Below are 17,150 nucleotides of genomic sequence, written 5' to 3' on the forward strand. Positions count from 1 at the left end.
AGGCCTTTAAAAAGATCTCTCAAGAACTTTCAATCCCTTTCTATATAAATGTTTTATGTATCTTATAAGTTTGTCTCTGAATATGCATAGTTTGTGCCTATTGTAAACAAATTTATTTTCGATTCCTATTTTGGTGGTCTTCTGTTTTGTGACTTGGTAAGCAAATAGCTCATAGTGTGAGCTCGCGCATCCGCCATAGGCTGTACAGAGGCTGCGGGGGTGCATGGCCTGCCCAAACACATTTTGGAATTTTCATATACAAAAACAACTCACATACCTTGCATGTGACAGTTAGCTGGTTTCCATTTTTGAGCTATACTTCTATATTTGTTTGTCTTACTTAGTTATGTTACTACAAACCAGATTATTGGTGTTGTGAATTATTAATTTCATGAAAACTTTTGGGTTACTTTATACTAGTTGCTAATGGTGATGCTGTAAATAGCCTTCATTAGGTCAAGGAAAGTCTTGTTTCTTTCCTAGATTAGTACTTTAAAGCATGAAAGGATGCTGCTTATTTGTATCTAGAATCCTAGAGATAAACATGTAATCTCCTTTCTTCTTTAATTGGCTAATGTGGTAAATTAGTCAAATTTACATGAGCTTAAACCCATCTTATGTTCTTTACATAAACCTCGTTTATAATAACAAAACCTTATTTTTGGCATACAGGGTATCTCATTTTATTGATATTTTGCTTAAAATTTTAGGATGAGAATCTTGACCAAAGCTTACTTTGACTCTTCTTTTTCGCTATGTTGGTCTGGTTTTGATATGAAGATTATAACAGCGAGTGCTCGCCCTTTCTCAGACTCTGGGAAACCTGTGGGTCTATGTCTGTTTAGGAGAATTCAACTCTAAAAGCCACCTGGGTCTGGTATTTTCTTTGTGGGATGATTTTCAGGAATTTATTAAACCTTCTAATGCTGGTGGGATTTTCCCCTCTGAGCCCTTCCTCTTCTCTCTGGCCTGGTTTGATAACTTACATTATTCTAGCTCCTTTTCCATACAATAGAAACTTTTGTGTTAGTAGCATAAACGTACGCATACAATGGGCAGTTTGTACTCCAAACATTTGGCTTTGGGGGTAATGGTTAAAATGAGAAGTAATGGGGTCATGCAAACCAAGCAGTTCTTATAAACAGATTCACAGATGTGTGTCCCCATTAGTCATCCTACCGAACAGGCTGGAGCACTCCCATCACCTAGGCGGATTCTTCCTATTCCCCCCAAGGTGCTTCCAGCCTAGACACAACTAGTCTCTGATGTCACTCATCATAGATTACTTTTGCCCATTCTTAAATTCTGCACGACTAGAGTAAGCCATTGTATATATTTGGTTCCATATCTCAACACCAAGTATGTGAGTCATCCGGGCTGCTGTATAATAAATAGCAGGTCATTCTATATCATGAGTACTACTCATTACAAATGGGATGGACTCACATCATTAGGGAAGTATTCTTATTCATTCCATACAAATGTGTGCTTTGCTTTATGCTAGTTGGAAGTGTATATACATAAAACCAATATGGGCAGTCTTCAGAACTCATTTAAACACATACTCAATTCTTATGCATCTACGAATGCATTGACAGGCATAAAATAGGCTATTGATTAACTTTAGTTATGTACCACATGGTAGTGGGTGATATTTTACTCCCTTTACTATAGTTAGCTTGCTTGGTTCAGTTGGAGAAACAATGTAACTGTTAGCTACACACACGTTAGTTACTAACACACCCTCTGTCTTTTAAATTTTTACTATTTAAGTTTTGGTTCCTTTTCCTTACTAAGATTACTTATGATCTTTGTTTTACTAATTCATGTCACCTGAGTCCTGCGCATTTATTTCATCAGTGTCCTATCCTCGTTCACTCCTTCAGACTGTTTCTGCCTGCTTCTGCTTCTTCTTCTTCTTCTTCTTCTTCTTCTTCTTCTTCTTCTTCTTCTTCTTCTTCTTCTTCTTCTTCTTCTTCTTCTTCTTCTTCTTCTTCCTCTTCTTCTTCTTCTTCTTCTTCTTCTTCCTCTTTCTTCTTCTTCTTCTTCTTCTTCTTCTTCTCCTCCTCCTCCTCCTCCTCTTCCTCCTCCTCCTCCTCCTCCTCCTTTTTGGTTTTTCAAGACAAGGTTTCTCTGAGTAGCCCTGGCAATCCTGGAACTCACTCTGTAGACCAGGTTGGCCTCAAACTCAGAAATCCACCTGCCTCTGCCTCCCAAGTGCTGGGATTAAAGGTGTGTGCCACCACTGCCCGGCTTGCCTGCTTCTTTATCAGCCCCTGGTCTTAGCTTTGATTCTTTACTTCCTCTACATTCTGAGATCCCATTTCCTTTTACACTTCTTTATATCAGAGCCCAGATTGTATTTTTAATTCATCAACAATGTTTGTTTATTTTCTACTTTTTAATTCTATTTCCAAATTACTTACTCAGTCCTGTATTAGTTGTATGCTTTTGAACAATTTGCTTGTTTCTGTTTGGTTTGCAGTATAGTCTCACATAGACCAGGCTGGCCTGCAATGCAACATGAGGCTCTTCACTGCTCCTCCTGCCTCCAACCCGCCAATGCAACCCGCCAATGCAACCTGCAATGCTTGCAGGCATGTACCACACCCAGCCACCAGATCTAAGTATTTTTAAACACTAGTTTTAAACTTTCTTTGTGCTATGCTTATTTTTTAACTTGAAATTTTGATTTTTTTAAAAGATAACTTTCTTGTTTAAAATATATTTTTACTCTGCTCCGAGAATATAACTTGTGTGGTTTTCAATGCTGAAATTTGCTGAGAATTTTTTTTTTTAAAGATGGGGAGAGAGAGTGAATGAGATAGCTGAACTCTTGTGTAGAAGTAAAATGCTGAGAACTCTTGTGTAGAAGTAAAATGCAGAGGAAAGACAGAATAAAACAAGGACCAGTGGGCCAGCGGGGATGTCCTGGAGTGCAGGGAAATGGGGCTCATACAGGAAACAGAAGAAAGGCCAGAGTCGGGGATGGCCAGGACAAGCCACAGTCCTCTCCAAGAGAAGAGAGTGCAGCAGCCCCAGCCAGATCTGAGGAAGAGTCAGCAGGACCATGACCTGCTGATGTGTAGCTAAGCGCTAGTTTGATTCGGTTTGAAAGGGGAGATGATCATTTTTCTCATTTCTACGGAATTGATAGTTGAGAAAACAGGAGTGATTAAGACCAGAAATTCAAAACACTCAGATTCTTTTTATTTCCCAATTTTATTTTTTTAATGTGCATCTGTCTGTATGTGGACCATGTAGATGTACGTGTCTGTGGAAGCCAGGTCCCCTGGTTATAAGTGGTTTGTGGGCTGTCTGGTGCGCATGCTAGAAACTGAACCTAAGTTTCAGCGAAACCAGCAAGTGTTCTTTAACCACTGTGCTGTCTCTCCAGCTCCAGAGTCAAATGGACTTATAGGTAAGAACAGTTTAAAGGTCAAAATGAAGTAACATGTCAAGGAACCCACTATTCAGACTCCTTATTGAGTACCTGACAGAGGGTCAGTGAGATGGCTCGGTATTAAGGGCACCTGCTGCCAAGCCACACAATCTGAGTTCAAGCCTTAGAGCCTAGATGGTGGAAAGAGCCAACTCGGGCAAATTGTGCAGAAGACCACCTGCCACGTGAATACACACACGTGTACATTCACACATGTGTGCATTCTGCACACACACAAATAAATAAATACATAAATGTGCCACGCACACTTTGCGTGACGGCGGTATTTGAGGCGTAAACTTCAAGGAAAGTCAGTCTCCTGCCTCCGCATTGTCGCCTGGCACCCCAAACTCAGAGGTAGCCCAGATATGTCCTTGTACTTGTGTGCTAGGGACCCACCAAGATATCATTTCTTAACAGCTAGAAAAAGAAAATTCGGACATTGCTCTCTGACCTTCACCAATGTTCCAACGTCCTAGTCAAACCCCGGCTTGGAATGTTAAGCCATTCTAACTAATTGCCTCCAGCATTGTGGGTAGGGCACTGAAGCTCACAGAATGAGAGGCTTATCCCAGGACAAGGTCAAGTAAAATCCTCATCCTCAGTCCTGTACTAGAGCTGAACCACTCCTAGGAGTTAGTAAGAGACTGTCTCTACTTCCCCAAAAGATTAGCATAGTGGGCGTTTTACCTAAGATGGGCAGGACCTTAATCTGTGAGTGTGTGTATGTGTGAGAGAGAGAGAGACTGTCTGCAGCATTGAGCATTCTAGATGCAGCAGTCTGCATTCAGCATTGGGACTCGCTCACACTCAGACTAGAACCAGAGCTTAGGTGGACTAGGACTTAGAGTCATGCAGTCCGTAGCCCCCTCAACCCTCACCCCCACCCCCACCCCCACCCCCGGGCCCAGAATGCTTGGGCGGGGGGGGGGGGTGTGCAACACCAGTGGAGACTCAAGAGATTGAACATTCGAGATTCGAGCATTCAGCATTGAGGATTTGAGATTCGAGCTTCTACCCTCCTGGTTGGAGCACCCACAGCTCCCCAGGACTCTGGCCGGGCCCATGTAGCCCGAACATGCTCGGAGCCCGGGAGTGTTGTGCCAGTCCAGAGAAGATGGTTGCTGTTTTAGACCTAGTGTGTTTTAGGTGGTCTCAGATGTACCTTGACTACTGAGCTGCCAGATTTTTCATTTCTCTCTTTTGCAATGATTGCAAAAGCCTCATGTCATGTTTTGAGAAATACACTCAGACCTTACACCACTCGTGTCTAGTCTGTTTGTCAAAAAGCCGAATCCCATGGCCAGAACCCATCATCCCGCGGAACAAGGGACCCCGCAAGAAACCCCAGTCCGTGTCATAAATGTATGTATGTATTGTAATAAAAAATAAGAGTTTGAAAGAGTTCTCATATATAAAATGTTAAATTTCTAGAAAATCAAAGTTAATATAACAAAAGACTGCATCCATGCCACATGGTAGGTAAGATGATCTGGAATGCATCTTTCTATTTTTCAACAAGCTTCTTGAATACCTAATAATTTCCATCTTGACTCGATTGCAGCAAAATATAAAAGTCTCCTCCTAGATAGAGCTTGGTGACTACATACAGGGATTCCAAGCTTTTTCAGCCTTGAACCAAAGGCCAACTGCCGCACACTCATGGTTGCACACCAAAACATTCCTAACTTTGAACATCTGGAACTGAAGGCTAACTGTTACACACACATGGCTGTACACACACACACACACAAAAAAAATAAAAACATTCCTAACTTTGAACTTCCCAAAGCACATTGCAAACACAGTGAAAATGTGAGCAAAACGTTCAGAAGTAGAGGGAGGTACAGACAACCTGAGCACGGGAGTTGCATGTTAGGCTACGTCAATAGGAGCTGGTTTGGAGACTGGGAACAAAGACAAGAGAGTGATCCAGCCACGAGCATCTAGGTGGGCATCACCCCCAGACACTTACGCCAGGGCCATTAGCTCTTTTTGTAGATACCAAACAATTACTACACAGAACAGAAAATCTGGAAGACAGACTGTTCTTGGCAAAGCAATTTAATGTATTCCAAGAACGTCTTGAGTCTTATGAATTTATTTTCTCATATAAATTTCCTAAGGTTTTAAACGTGGCTTATTCAGAGGGAGTGTAACCTTTTGCTTCTTGTATATCAGCTCCATAAAACTTAGCATCAACAACCTGAAATCAAAAAGAACTACCTTTTTCTCAACCTTCGATTTTTCAGCCTAACATGGAAATTCTTATGATGTAAAAACAATATAAATCTAGAAACTGATTACCTTCTAGCATTTTCTTATGTACAGTGGATTTTCAATACAAGAAGTATGTTGATAGAATTTTGGCTCTATGACACTTGAAGCAGGCCTTTATATTTAAGATGAGTTTTTAACAGAAACTTCAAAACTTTTTATCTTATCTTAGCATTCTGAATCACATCTGACTCTAAAGCATTAAAGTACATCTTGGGAAAACAATCAGTATATGTATGAATTAATGTATGCAGTTGATGTATGCTCAAATATGTCTGCCAGCGGTTCTCAACTTTCCTACAGTTCTCAACTGTATTAAAGTGCTGTGACCCTTTAATACAGTTCCTCAAGTTGTGGTGACCCCTAACCATAAAATTAGTGTGTTGCTACTTCATAAGTGTAATTCTGCTACTGTTATAAGACATAGTAAAAATATCGGATATACAAGCTATCTGATAAGCAAGCTCCAGAGGGGTCACAGCCCACAGGCTGAGAACCACTAAACCAGACATAGGGAGACAGCTTAATGTGGAGACAGAGGAAGAACCTGAGAAGACAAAGAGATGCTGCAGTGACAAGAATTCATAGGAAAGATAATGGAGTCAAGTTTGAATCTGCCGAGTTTGACATCCATGGGTGTCCAGGAGACAACTGAGACTGAATGCAAGTCTCGGTGGAAGGATTTGAATTGAAAGACTGTTTTTTATTTGATTTTAAGGCTGCTCTTTAAGAGAAGCTTCATTAGAGAGCTGAGGAGATGGTTCAGTGGGTCAAGTGCTTTCTGTACAAGCATGAAGACCTGAATTTGGATCCCCAGAACCCACATAAAAAGTGTCTATGGTGGCGCACACCAATAGCATAGCCTGGGGGGTGAATGGAGGTAGCTGGGTCTCCAGATTAGCTGGTCTGGCAGCCTGGCTAATTGATGAGCACCAGGCTCAGGCAGGGATAGCATCTCAAGACAAGACAGGAGAACTCACCTGGCGTCTACCTCTGTCTCCACACATACACAGGGCAGTGTGCACACCTCCATGCACATGTCAACGCAAACAAATGTAACACATGCACACATACACACACACACATATTAATCAATAAATACTATCCTCACTGAGATATAAGTCTCAAACAAAAGAATGCACTAATTTTATATCCAGCGAGTATTGGCAGAAATATGCAGCCAATAACCAAAACTAGAGACAAACTTTAGTACATGATTTTCAGTTCCTAGAGGTCCACCCTGCCCTCTGGAGGCACAATTTGGAGAGTCATCAGTGTAACGCGGTAGCTGTAGAAGGGGGAGTGGCTGAGGCCACAGGAACGGAGCAGGCAGAACAGCAATGTAAACAAGGGCTTATTGTAATTTAAAAGGAGCAGGCTTGGAAAACTCAGAGAGGTGTAAGGTGAGCCAGGAAGGGACACAGGAACTTCTGAAAAAGGCAAGAGCTGACTATGACAAGTACTTAGCAATAAGGCCCCCAGAGAAGTCAGTGGACCAGAGACCAAGGCTTAGGACCCTTTTCAATGAGGAGCAATGTGATTCAGAATGCTACAATAAGCTAAAAAATTTTTGAAGTTTCTGTTAAAAATTCATCTTAAATATAAAGGTCTGCTTCAAGTGTCAGAGAGGGCAGAAAAGAGCTTGGAAATACTACAGGACCCAGTGACAAGTACCAGGGCTTGGAAGGTACCCAGAATAAAGTGCCTGGAACTGCAAAGAGGAGACTCTTAGCTGATAATGATGACACATGTCTGTATCCTGTGCTCAGAATGGAGGAAGGAGACACGGGGCGAGACCCTCCATCTCTACAAGCAGCAATCACAATCATCCTGAGCTCAAATCTGGAGTACAGATCTGAATTTTCTTGCCTGCCACTTACTACCTATGCAAACTTAACTTATTTCAATTTATGTGAGCCTGGTTGCCTGTCTCCAAAATAGGTGGCTGAATCAGATGGCCTCCACTGTCCCTTCCAATGATAATGATGCCCCTCGCAAAAGTAAATTCAATGCACTGGTAGGGATAGTATGAGTTGAAATGATGTGTGGAGAAACCTATAAACCATCCTGAAAAACCAAACAAAACAAAAAACAGAGGCAGAAGGACCCAAGAACATGTTCTCGCAGCATTTATGGAAGAGCTTTAAGGTCATGTGACACTCTTCTGGGGTATTGATGGGAGTTCTAGGCCATCATCAATGAACCCAGAGAGCTTGCATTTCTTCACATTGCAAATGTCAGGAACTCTGCAAGGTGCCTGTGTGTAGTTAAAGCTGGGTGGCCAGTATGTTTCTTCTCTGACAGGCTCTCCCATACCTGAACATGGTAGATAATATGCAAATTTACATCACAGTCAACCCTTGAGGAACATCAAGGGTGAGGATCCCCTCAAATACCGAATCCCAAAGTCTAGTGGAAATTTTCAATTAATAATCATGGGAGCAAACTTCAAGAAAACATTTTTCATTAAGGTCAGAAGACATCAAGCAAGAGAATTGGGTTCAAATTCACTTCCAGACAACTCTACCATGTGACAGCTGCCTTCAGTCAGCCTTCCTTGAGTGTCACATACCCTGACTTGCATCCATCTGTAGGACTGAATCTGAGATTTATATATAAATTTAAATCTGCTCAAATATATAATCTAGTACCAATCAAAGCACATAGTCAGATATGCATATTTCTCGGACATATGCAGGTGAGTGTGAGTATCCCCCGATGTCCCTATGTGATCATATGTCATGGTTCAATAAATCTGAACTCTCAAAACAAAATCTCTCTGGGCTCTCCTGTCTCACGTCATCTTCCTCTCTTCTTTGAACCCTCAGCAGGAGCGATGGGAATAGCTCCCTTGCGGCTTTTGGTGGAGGCCTTCAGAAAACCCAAGGCCTCAAACACAAGAGTCATGAACTCACATTTCATTTGTCATAAAATTCACCCCCAAATGATAGACCTTTGGGTTTTTAGTAAAGACATATAGTAACTTCTCTTTTACCTGGTGTGACCCTCCCCAAATCACACATCATTTATAACGTAAAATCATAAATTCAACATTACTGACCACAGATGTAAACAAACACTTATTATATAATACATTATATACTATCATTTCTTCCCCCTAACATATTATATTAGTGGTATAATTATTTAAATAGAAACCTTTATGTGTATTTGGGCAATTTTTCTGTAATTCCAAATAACATGTATATTCCTAATTTGAGAAAGTATTAATTACATACAATTTTAAAACTGAAATAGAATAATGAATTTTAAAATAGCAATAGTAATGGCAATGACCATATTGGAAAAAAACATTCATATTGTTTTGAAAAAAGAAAGCATTTATATACTAAATCCTAATATCTGGTCAATGAAGGACACCTCTGCAAGGAATTTTTTTTTTTTTAAGTAAGGTTTCAAAGGGAGATAACCTACTGCATAAAAAGTTGTTTTGATCATTGATAGCTAAATTCTTAAAAACCGTCATGAGGATGTATTTTTAAAATATTCTGGTGATTTATGAGAATATAGACTACAAGTAAACTTTCTACATTACTATTTTAAGAATAATTAAAGACATGGTTTAAGGACAAGCTTTCAAATTGAGGATTTACCTCAGTGATGGAGCTCCTCCAGCCTAGGATGCACAAGGCTCTAGGAAAAAAAAAAATAACAGGCCAAGGGCATTTTTTCCAGACAAGTAATTCTAACTGAATTACTCCATATGAATATGCCCATGTTCTTCATATGTCTGCTCTCACTTTGTAAGCATTCCATTTCAAGTAGAACAAATAAACAGTGTAATTTATAAGTATCAGAGCCATGAACACATAAGGAAAAAGACAGATAATGGACATTTTCTGAAGCAAATCTAAGAAGCAAGCAGTCCAGTCCAGTATTGATTGTCAACACAGAAAATCACAGTTACACACACACATGAATGCAGTCATTCTAACCCATGTTTGCATGCTGCTCAAGTAAACCCCAGACACTCAATACAAACACTCAAACTCCTACCAAAAAGGAGACAATTGATTTTCTGCATAAATGTTTTATGAATGCTTATTTTGCGACTTTAAGAACAATCTTAAATTTGTGTGTGGAGTGTACACATATGTGTGGGTGCAAGAGCCTGTGCGTATTTGTGTGGCGATCAGAGGTCAACATCAGGTATCTTCCTCCATCTTTTACCACCCTATACTTTGAGACAGGGTCTCTCAGTGGAGCTGACAGAACAGTTAGGCTCGCTGGTGAGTAAACTCAGGAAGTCTCTAGCTCCATCTCCCAGCTGGTGTGCCTGACTTCCAGATGGGTTCTGAGGATCTTACCTCAGGTTCTAATGCTTGTTCTACAAGCTCATCACCCAAGCACTGCAGTCTCTTATTTTGTAATATTTAAAAACATAAAACAGTTTAGGAACAGTCTAGAAAATTGAAGATAGATAGACCCTCATGTAATAGAGATTCTAGATTGTAGAGAGAATCTCTTACAAGCAACATCTGCCAATAAAAAAGCTGATGGATGGCCAATGAGCTGAGGCAAAAAATAGGAGGTGGGACAGAGGCAGGAAGAAAAAGGATTCTGGAAAATAATGAGAGTAATAGAAAGGAGAACGTGGGAGAGACAGACTGAGGAGAAGGTTGTAAACCAGCAGGTAGAGGAACTAAGGGAGACGAAGAGGAGATACAAAAAAAGTGGGCCAGGATTGAAGGAGAGGTAACTAGCCAAGTGGAAGACATTGAATGGATTAAATAAGTTAGACTCATGGCTAACACATTTAATGATACTAATAAAAAATGGAAAGAAAACCAGATACAGGCCTTAGAAGAAAAATAAAAAGTACAGAATGAGGAAGATTTGAGGAGACAGACACATGGTACCTGAGCACAGGTAACCAGCCACAGGGCAGAGTGTACTGGCTGGGATATTTTAGTTATGATCCAGTCAAAGAAGAGCATAGTTATATGGCCAAGGTATTTACAAATATATTTTGAGCCCGAGTCTTATATCTGGGAGCCTGGGGCTGGGAGAAAGAATGGGGCCTAACTTCTACACTAGATTATCTAACGTCTGCTAATGTAGCTATTTCCATTGCCTTAAGCCAATGATACTCTGGCTAATAGTATCATTAGCTATATCCTACAATCGCATATTGTCTTCTGGGTAGTGGGGAAAATCCTTTGCACGACAGGAGTTTTTCAAAGAGCCCACATTAAGAAGAATGGATTAAGAAATGCAGTTTGCTTTCAGGCTCAAACTTGACATTGCAGTTTAAAAAATATCCTTGTCTAAGGAGATATCAATTATATTTGTAGTGCACTTTCAGGCTGCTTTTTAAACCAGTGGAGGGAAGAAGAGAGAAAGGGAAGAAGAAAGGTGACAGGAAGAAGAGAGGGGGCAAGACTGCCCTGGTCTGGGAAACTGCAGAAGCACACAATCACGTTCACCATGTTATCTCTTGAATGGTCCTACAAGCACACAAACACACATATTTACCATGCTGTTTCCTTACTTTAAGGTTTCTACAAGCTTACACATTTCTGAATTGAAATTTTGGGGGGAAAAACAAACTTCATAGGTTTCTACGTATGACTTGTTTCGGGGACTGCTGGATAGGATGTGACACCTGAGCTAGGAACCACTATCCAAACTATGTTCTTCCAGTCGTCTCCATCAGTCTAAAAGGATTTCGTTTATTTAAATGGAAGGAAAGTGAAGATTTACTCGGGCAGGGAAGACGGGAGAACAGCTTCAAAGTTTGGGGGTCTGCCTGTCACACAGATGCCACCTTGGGTGAGGACGGGCTCTGCGGTGCCTGTTCCCTTCTCCCCTACTGGCTGCCTGATGGCTATCTGTGGCGAGATGCCGGGAGCCCTCCGAGAGTTTGAGTGCAAAGACAAGATAAGAAACTTACAGGAACCCCACCTGCAAGGGACAAGGATCTCCCTGGGGTTTTCATTTGGATGGATCTCCAAGATAGGAGCAGGTAGGGAAGTGGAGGTGATAAAGCCAGCCAACAGGAATAATACTCACAGAGCCCTCCTCTGTTCAGCTTCGAGGAATGACAGTTTATAAAACTACAATTGCATTGTTAATGAATGTGCTTCTCCTATATATTGTGCCAAAGGAAACATGGAGATGCAGGACTCGGGAACTGAGGTGGGGAATAAACATTCATTTTGGAACCCAGAGAGTAAAGGCTCTGAGATGGTGTCTTTAAGAAGATAAATATGGGTGCTTTGAAAAACTACTGTTGTGCAAAGTATTTTCCTCACTACCCAGAAAACAAAGAAAAACAATGAGTGTTGTCAACATGTATTAAAAAGACACACCTACCTAATGTTACCTCTCTCTCTCTCTCTCTTTCTATCTATATCTATATCTATATATCTATATATCTATATATATATGTATATATACATATATATAATTGAGTCCAAGCCAACATGTTGGCTCACACTACTGAACTCATGTGTCATTATCTCTTTGCCATACACATAAGTCATAGCTGGGGATTTCAATGTGTGGTGAAGCTAGGGTGAGATTCCAGATCTCAGTAGGATCGGCATGAGAGCCAGTCTCTTCAGTCATAGAGAAGACAATGTCCTAGGGAGACTGGAATTAGTCCTATTTTGCACCATTCAAGCCAAAATGCTACTTATCAGGAACCAAGTAATTGGTAGTTAATGACTATAAGGAGAAAAACATTGCATTTCAAACTACACATCTCTTGGCACACATGACAAAAGTAGGTATGGCCGTGGCAAGCTTGACTATAAAGTGGGGGTCGTAAAGGCTCTGAGATGAAGGAGGGGAAATAGCAAGCTTGAGAAAGACGAGTTACCTCATCTGACTGGGAGGGACTGATTCTGGGCATGGGTGACACTTGGGGCGTTTTCAACTGTGTGCTGTTGGCGTCTGGCACGAGCTCCCGGTGCACCGTCTGGATGTGGTTCTGCAGTTCGCTTTCAGACTCAAACTTGACATTGCAGCTTGAACAGCGCGTCTTCAGTCCCCCTGCCTTGCCTTTTCCTTCCATGGCGCTCAGACTCTCATTCTGGCCCAATCCTGGTCTGCTGGCGCCAGGAGGGAGACTGAGGCCCGGGCTACTGCTCTTACTGAGATTCACACAGCCGGCACACAGACCATATGGCAGGCCGTTGATGTCAAGTTTCACCAGATCTTGCTTGGAACGGAACTCTTTGAGGCAAGATGCGCACTTATACAGTTTCTGAACGTGCTGGCCACGCCCGGTGGCCTGCACGGAGGACCCATTCCCCGTCTTCTGCATGTGGAAGGTCCCGTGGATTTTGAGTTCCAAGGTAGAGGTTACGGTCTGCATGCACACCACACAGCGAAACCCAGTCAGGGAATTCCTCAGGTCAGGGTGCATCTGGCAGTGCTCCAAAAACTCCTCTTCACTCTGCAGGGGCATCTTGCAAATACGACAGTTTCCAGTATCCAGGCTCTTGCTATGTGTGACTTTGTGTTCCGTGAGAGTTAACAGGGAAGGGAAGCGCTCTCCACAGATGGGGCACATGTAGTGTTTGACGGGGCCTAAGTGGGTCTGCATATGTTCACGGAGCCCGTTTTCAGAGAAGAAGGTTCTGGAGCAAACGTTGCACTTGTAATTCCCTTTAATGAGCTCCGCTTTCTTCTTCACAATGGCGCTCTCTCCAGGTCTGATGTTGTGGTCCCGGAGCTGGTGGTTCTGCAGCAGAGTCTCCATGGTATAGGCAGCCCCACAGATGTCGCAGCCATACATGGGCTCAGAGCTGTCCACGTCCTCCTCACTGCCATCATGGCTGTTATGGGACTCCTGGCTGTTGACTAGCAAGGTCTGAAGCTCCGCCTCCTCCTTCTGCGCTTGCTCAGAGGCCCCATTCGTGCCACAGTTGGGGGTCTTGGTTTCAAACACACAGTGCTTCTCCCGCAGGTGCTTCTCCAGCAGGATGACAGCATGGAAGGCCTTGCTGCAGAACCTGCAGTTGTACTTCTTGCTGTGTGTGGTGATGTGGCACTGCAGCTCTACCTCGGTGCCGAATGACTCGCCGCAGAAGATGCACTTGTGCACCTTGCCTTGGTTCTCCAAGTGGTTGTGCTTCACGTGCAGCTGCAGGTCAGTCTCGTTGCGGAAGTCCCAGTTGCAGGAGGTGCAGCGGTACACCTTCTTCTCGTTACTGTGCTTCACCGCCAAGTGCAGCTGGATAGAGACCTTCGAGTCGAATACTTCCTGGCAGAGGGTGCAGCGGAAGAAGACAAAGGTATGCATGTCCAGCAGGTGCTTCTGGAGGTCATCCACAGAGGTGAACTGCTTGTCACAGCTCTCACAGATGTAGTAGGTTGAGGTGATCATAAAATGGATGGTCACGTGCTTTAGCAAGGACTCTTGATTGGGGAATTCTTTGTTACACTGAGGGCAGGTCAGTTTCGGCAGCACGGTGTCCAAATGGGTTTTGAGGTGAGTCTGAAAGCTGTCTAGGGACGTGTACTTAGCACCACACTGATTACAGATATATTCTCCAGCAGCACGGGCAGGGCCACCTCCCACTGTCTGCATCATCTTAAGAGATGTCTGTTCTATTGCCACGGGAGACAAAGGGCTCAAGGCCCGGGATTTCTTCCCGTTGTGAATATAATTCAGGGCCAAGGGAATGTTTTTATGATTCTCTTTAATATGCTTATTCAGTTTAAGAACACTGTTGAATATTGGCGAATTTGTACAATAGGAACAGGAGTAGACTTCAACTACTGGTTCTTTTGGAGTCCCGAGCACAGGAGACCCAAACCGGGAGCCACTGAGGTCACAGTGGACCTGTCTTATATGCTCTTCAAGAGAAGAGTCAGTGAGAAATCCCATGTAACAATGGGGACAAAAGAACGCATTGCTGTCCTTGGCTGCGGGATTGGCAAACCCGTGAGAACATCGGATGTGCTCCTGAAGGGTGTTGAGGTCATTGACAACTTCGGAACAGAAGTTGCACTGGTAAACAATGGCAGGCATGGCCGAAACAATCAGGCCCGGGTCCTGAGCTTCGTGCACTTGTTTAAGATGTTCATTTAGGTTATAGAGTGAGGGCAAGACCTCCAAGCAATACTGACAGATATGAGCCTGCTCAGGCTTATCTAAATGCATAGTTTTCAAGTGAATCTGCAGAACCGCAAGACTCGAAAATAACTGCTTGTTGCAGTAAATACAGCTGTAGGTGACTTTCGCCTGTTTACTAGAGGGGCCAGTCATATCGGAGGTCTGCTGAGCAGCTCGCTTCCTCCCGCGGCTCTTGGGAATTGGTGGTGCAGCCTCCACCATGGTGGAGCTGTCCACTGAGAGGTTCGAATCTGGAGTCGTGCTGGACACAGAGGTGTATCCCACCGTGACCAGGGAAGGGCTGTTGCTGTGGTTGCAGGACTCCGGCTGCTGGTGGCTGTCCATGTGGCTATAAAGCTCCTCGACAGTGAGGAAGCTCTCTGAGCAGATGCTACACGAGTTCTTCTTCTCACCCCCGTGCACCTGCTCTATGTGGTTCATGAGAGAGGTCTCCTCCACAAACAGCTCGTGGCAGTACATACACTGGAGGGCTGCTCGGTCCTCGTTTGGGGAACACTCGGGGTGGCACTCTGCAATGTGCTTCTGGAGGTCTTCCGGGAAGTCGAAGCCTTCCTCACACTGGCTGCACTTCTGAGTGTCCTTCATCTTCCAGTCCTCCATCCTGGAGCCAGACTGGGGGCCGTCCTTGTTCCGCTCATGAACCTGCATATGTCCGTGCAAGGAGCTAGAGGACAGGAACCCTCTGCGACAGACGGCGCATTTATATGGCTTGTTGGAGGTGTGAGTCTTTAAGTGGATCTTGAGATGATCGCTCCGGGAGAACGCCGCGTCACACTCACTACAGTGGTACTTCTTGTCCCCTGTGTGGAGCTTTATGTGGCGGTCACGGCTCCGCTTGTGTTTGAACAGCCGACTGCAGTAGGTGCACTTGAAGGGCAGCTTGTCACTGTGGCTCTGTTCATGGTGCTTTAGGTAGCTGAGGCGGCTAAAGGACTTGTCACAGAACTGGCATGGGTAAGGCAGTCCAGGGCCCCCTTCTTCCTCTCCAAAATCACAGCCTTCTCCATGGCTGGGGGAAGTCTGGTCCTTACTGGAAGGCGAGGAGGCTGGCCAAGAGCAGGTGGGGTCGTCCTCAACATCAACTCCATCTGCAAGGAGGGGCAACAGGACATATCATTACACATGCGGAGGATTCAGACCGCTCCAACATGGACACCACACACTTGGGCCATCGCGAGTCTCTGGGGGGAGGGGAAGGAGTGAGCGTCTCAGATCTGAGCCCCAAGCTTTTACTCTTCATTTACTTTTGGCTGGTTTGTAAAATACAAAAAGATATTAAAGAGTTCTGTGTCTAAATTACCCCGTTATTACTTTTTTATCATTTTTCCTTAGAAGTGAGGCATATATTACACATTGACAATTTTATTAAAATACAGATTTTAATATATTTAATGTTTCTTTTGTATTCATTCTACAATGATTTGCATATTCTGTGAGCATGTGAAGAAGCAAATGAAAAGAGAAAATATTACAGGAGTGATTTAAAATTAATGCAGTCAACCCAGATGTCTAATATTTAATAAAAAACTCTCCCTGTATTTTGCTTGTTTTTCTATAAAAAGGCAATTCTGCAGACCAAAAGTCTTCTTTGGGGTTCTTATTGATACAAACCTTATTGCTTTCAGCAAAAAAATATTAAAAAGTAAGCACATAAAAGGAGACAGAAAACACAATAATAATTATGTCTTGTGTAATGAAAGACAACCAGATTTTCCTCAATAACTGAAAGATTCAGAAACCGTAGGCCAAAAAATGGATTATTAAATGTTAGAAGGCAGTGAGAGGTATTACATACAGCTAGGATCAGCCAGGATCAAGAAAAAAAAAAAAAGCGAGTTTCAGGAGGACCAGATCGTAATCTTGCATTTCGTTGGAAAAGTTCAAGAGGTGGCCCACCATCTCTTCCTTCTGTGAAATGCATCAGTGGCCTGGACTTCCTTAGCTAAACAGGACCCACGCTTTGAGGTGAGCAGACAAAGCGACTTGTGAAAAACTGGAAACAGGAAAAGTGATAAATGGTTATGGTAAATGCGGAGAGATTTATGTGCAACAAAGAACAGACAAACAAGGCTGCGGACCAGAAACGGCTTAGCATGTGATGCATGAAGGGCCTGTGCCTTACATTTACATTCGGTAGCTTTTTTTTTCTTACATGGTATACGCCCCCTCTTTCTCCTGCTGCTTCCCTAACACCCAAATAAAAAATAGGACTGTCTCAAAACATGTTGTAAAATCTCTTTTGTTTTCTATAATTTCTCTCTCAAAGCCAAAAGTTTCAAAAGTATTCAAAATCCAAAAGATAATATTTTTCAAAGGTAGAGA

The 17,150-nt window shown here is 42.9% G+C and overlaps 1 protein-coding gene across 3 annotated transcripts in view; it reads right to left on the reverse strand.

The window, feature by feature from the left end:
• The window catches only part of Znf521 (zinc finger protein 521), a 286,828-nt gene that overhangs the window by 144,179 nt on the left and 125,499 nt on the right, over positions 1-17,150 (reverse strand). For all 3 annotated transcript variants that reach the window (XM_031365023.1, XM_031365024.1, XM_031365022.1), the window contains one exon: positions 12,564-15,916. In XM_031365023.1, coding sequence (XP_031220883.1) covers positions 12,564-15,916 — 3,353 coding nt within the window. The remainder of the gene's footprint in view (positions 1-12,563; positions 15,917-17,150) is intronic.

The sequence above is a fragment of the Mastomys coucha genome, unplaced genomic scaffold, assembly GCF_008632895.1.
Source record: "Mastomys coucha isolate ucsf_1 unplaced genomic scaffold, UCSF_Mcou_1 pScaffold13, whole genome shotgun sequence".
In the NCBI taxonomy this organism is placed as follows: domain Eukaryota; kingdom Metazoa; phylum Chordata; class Mammalia; order Rodentia; family Muridae; genus Mastomys; species Mastomys coucha.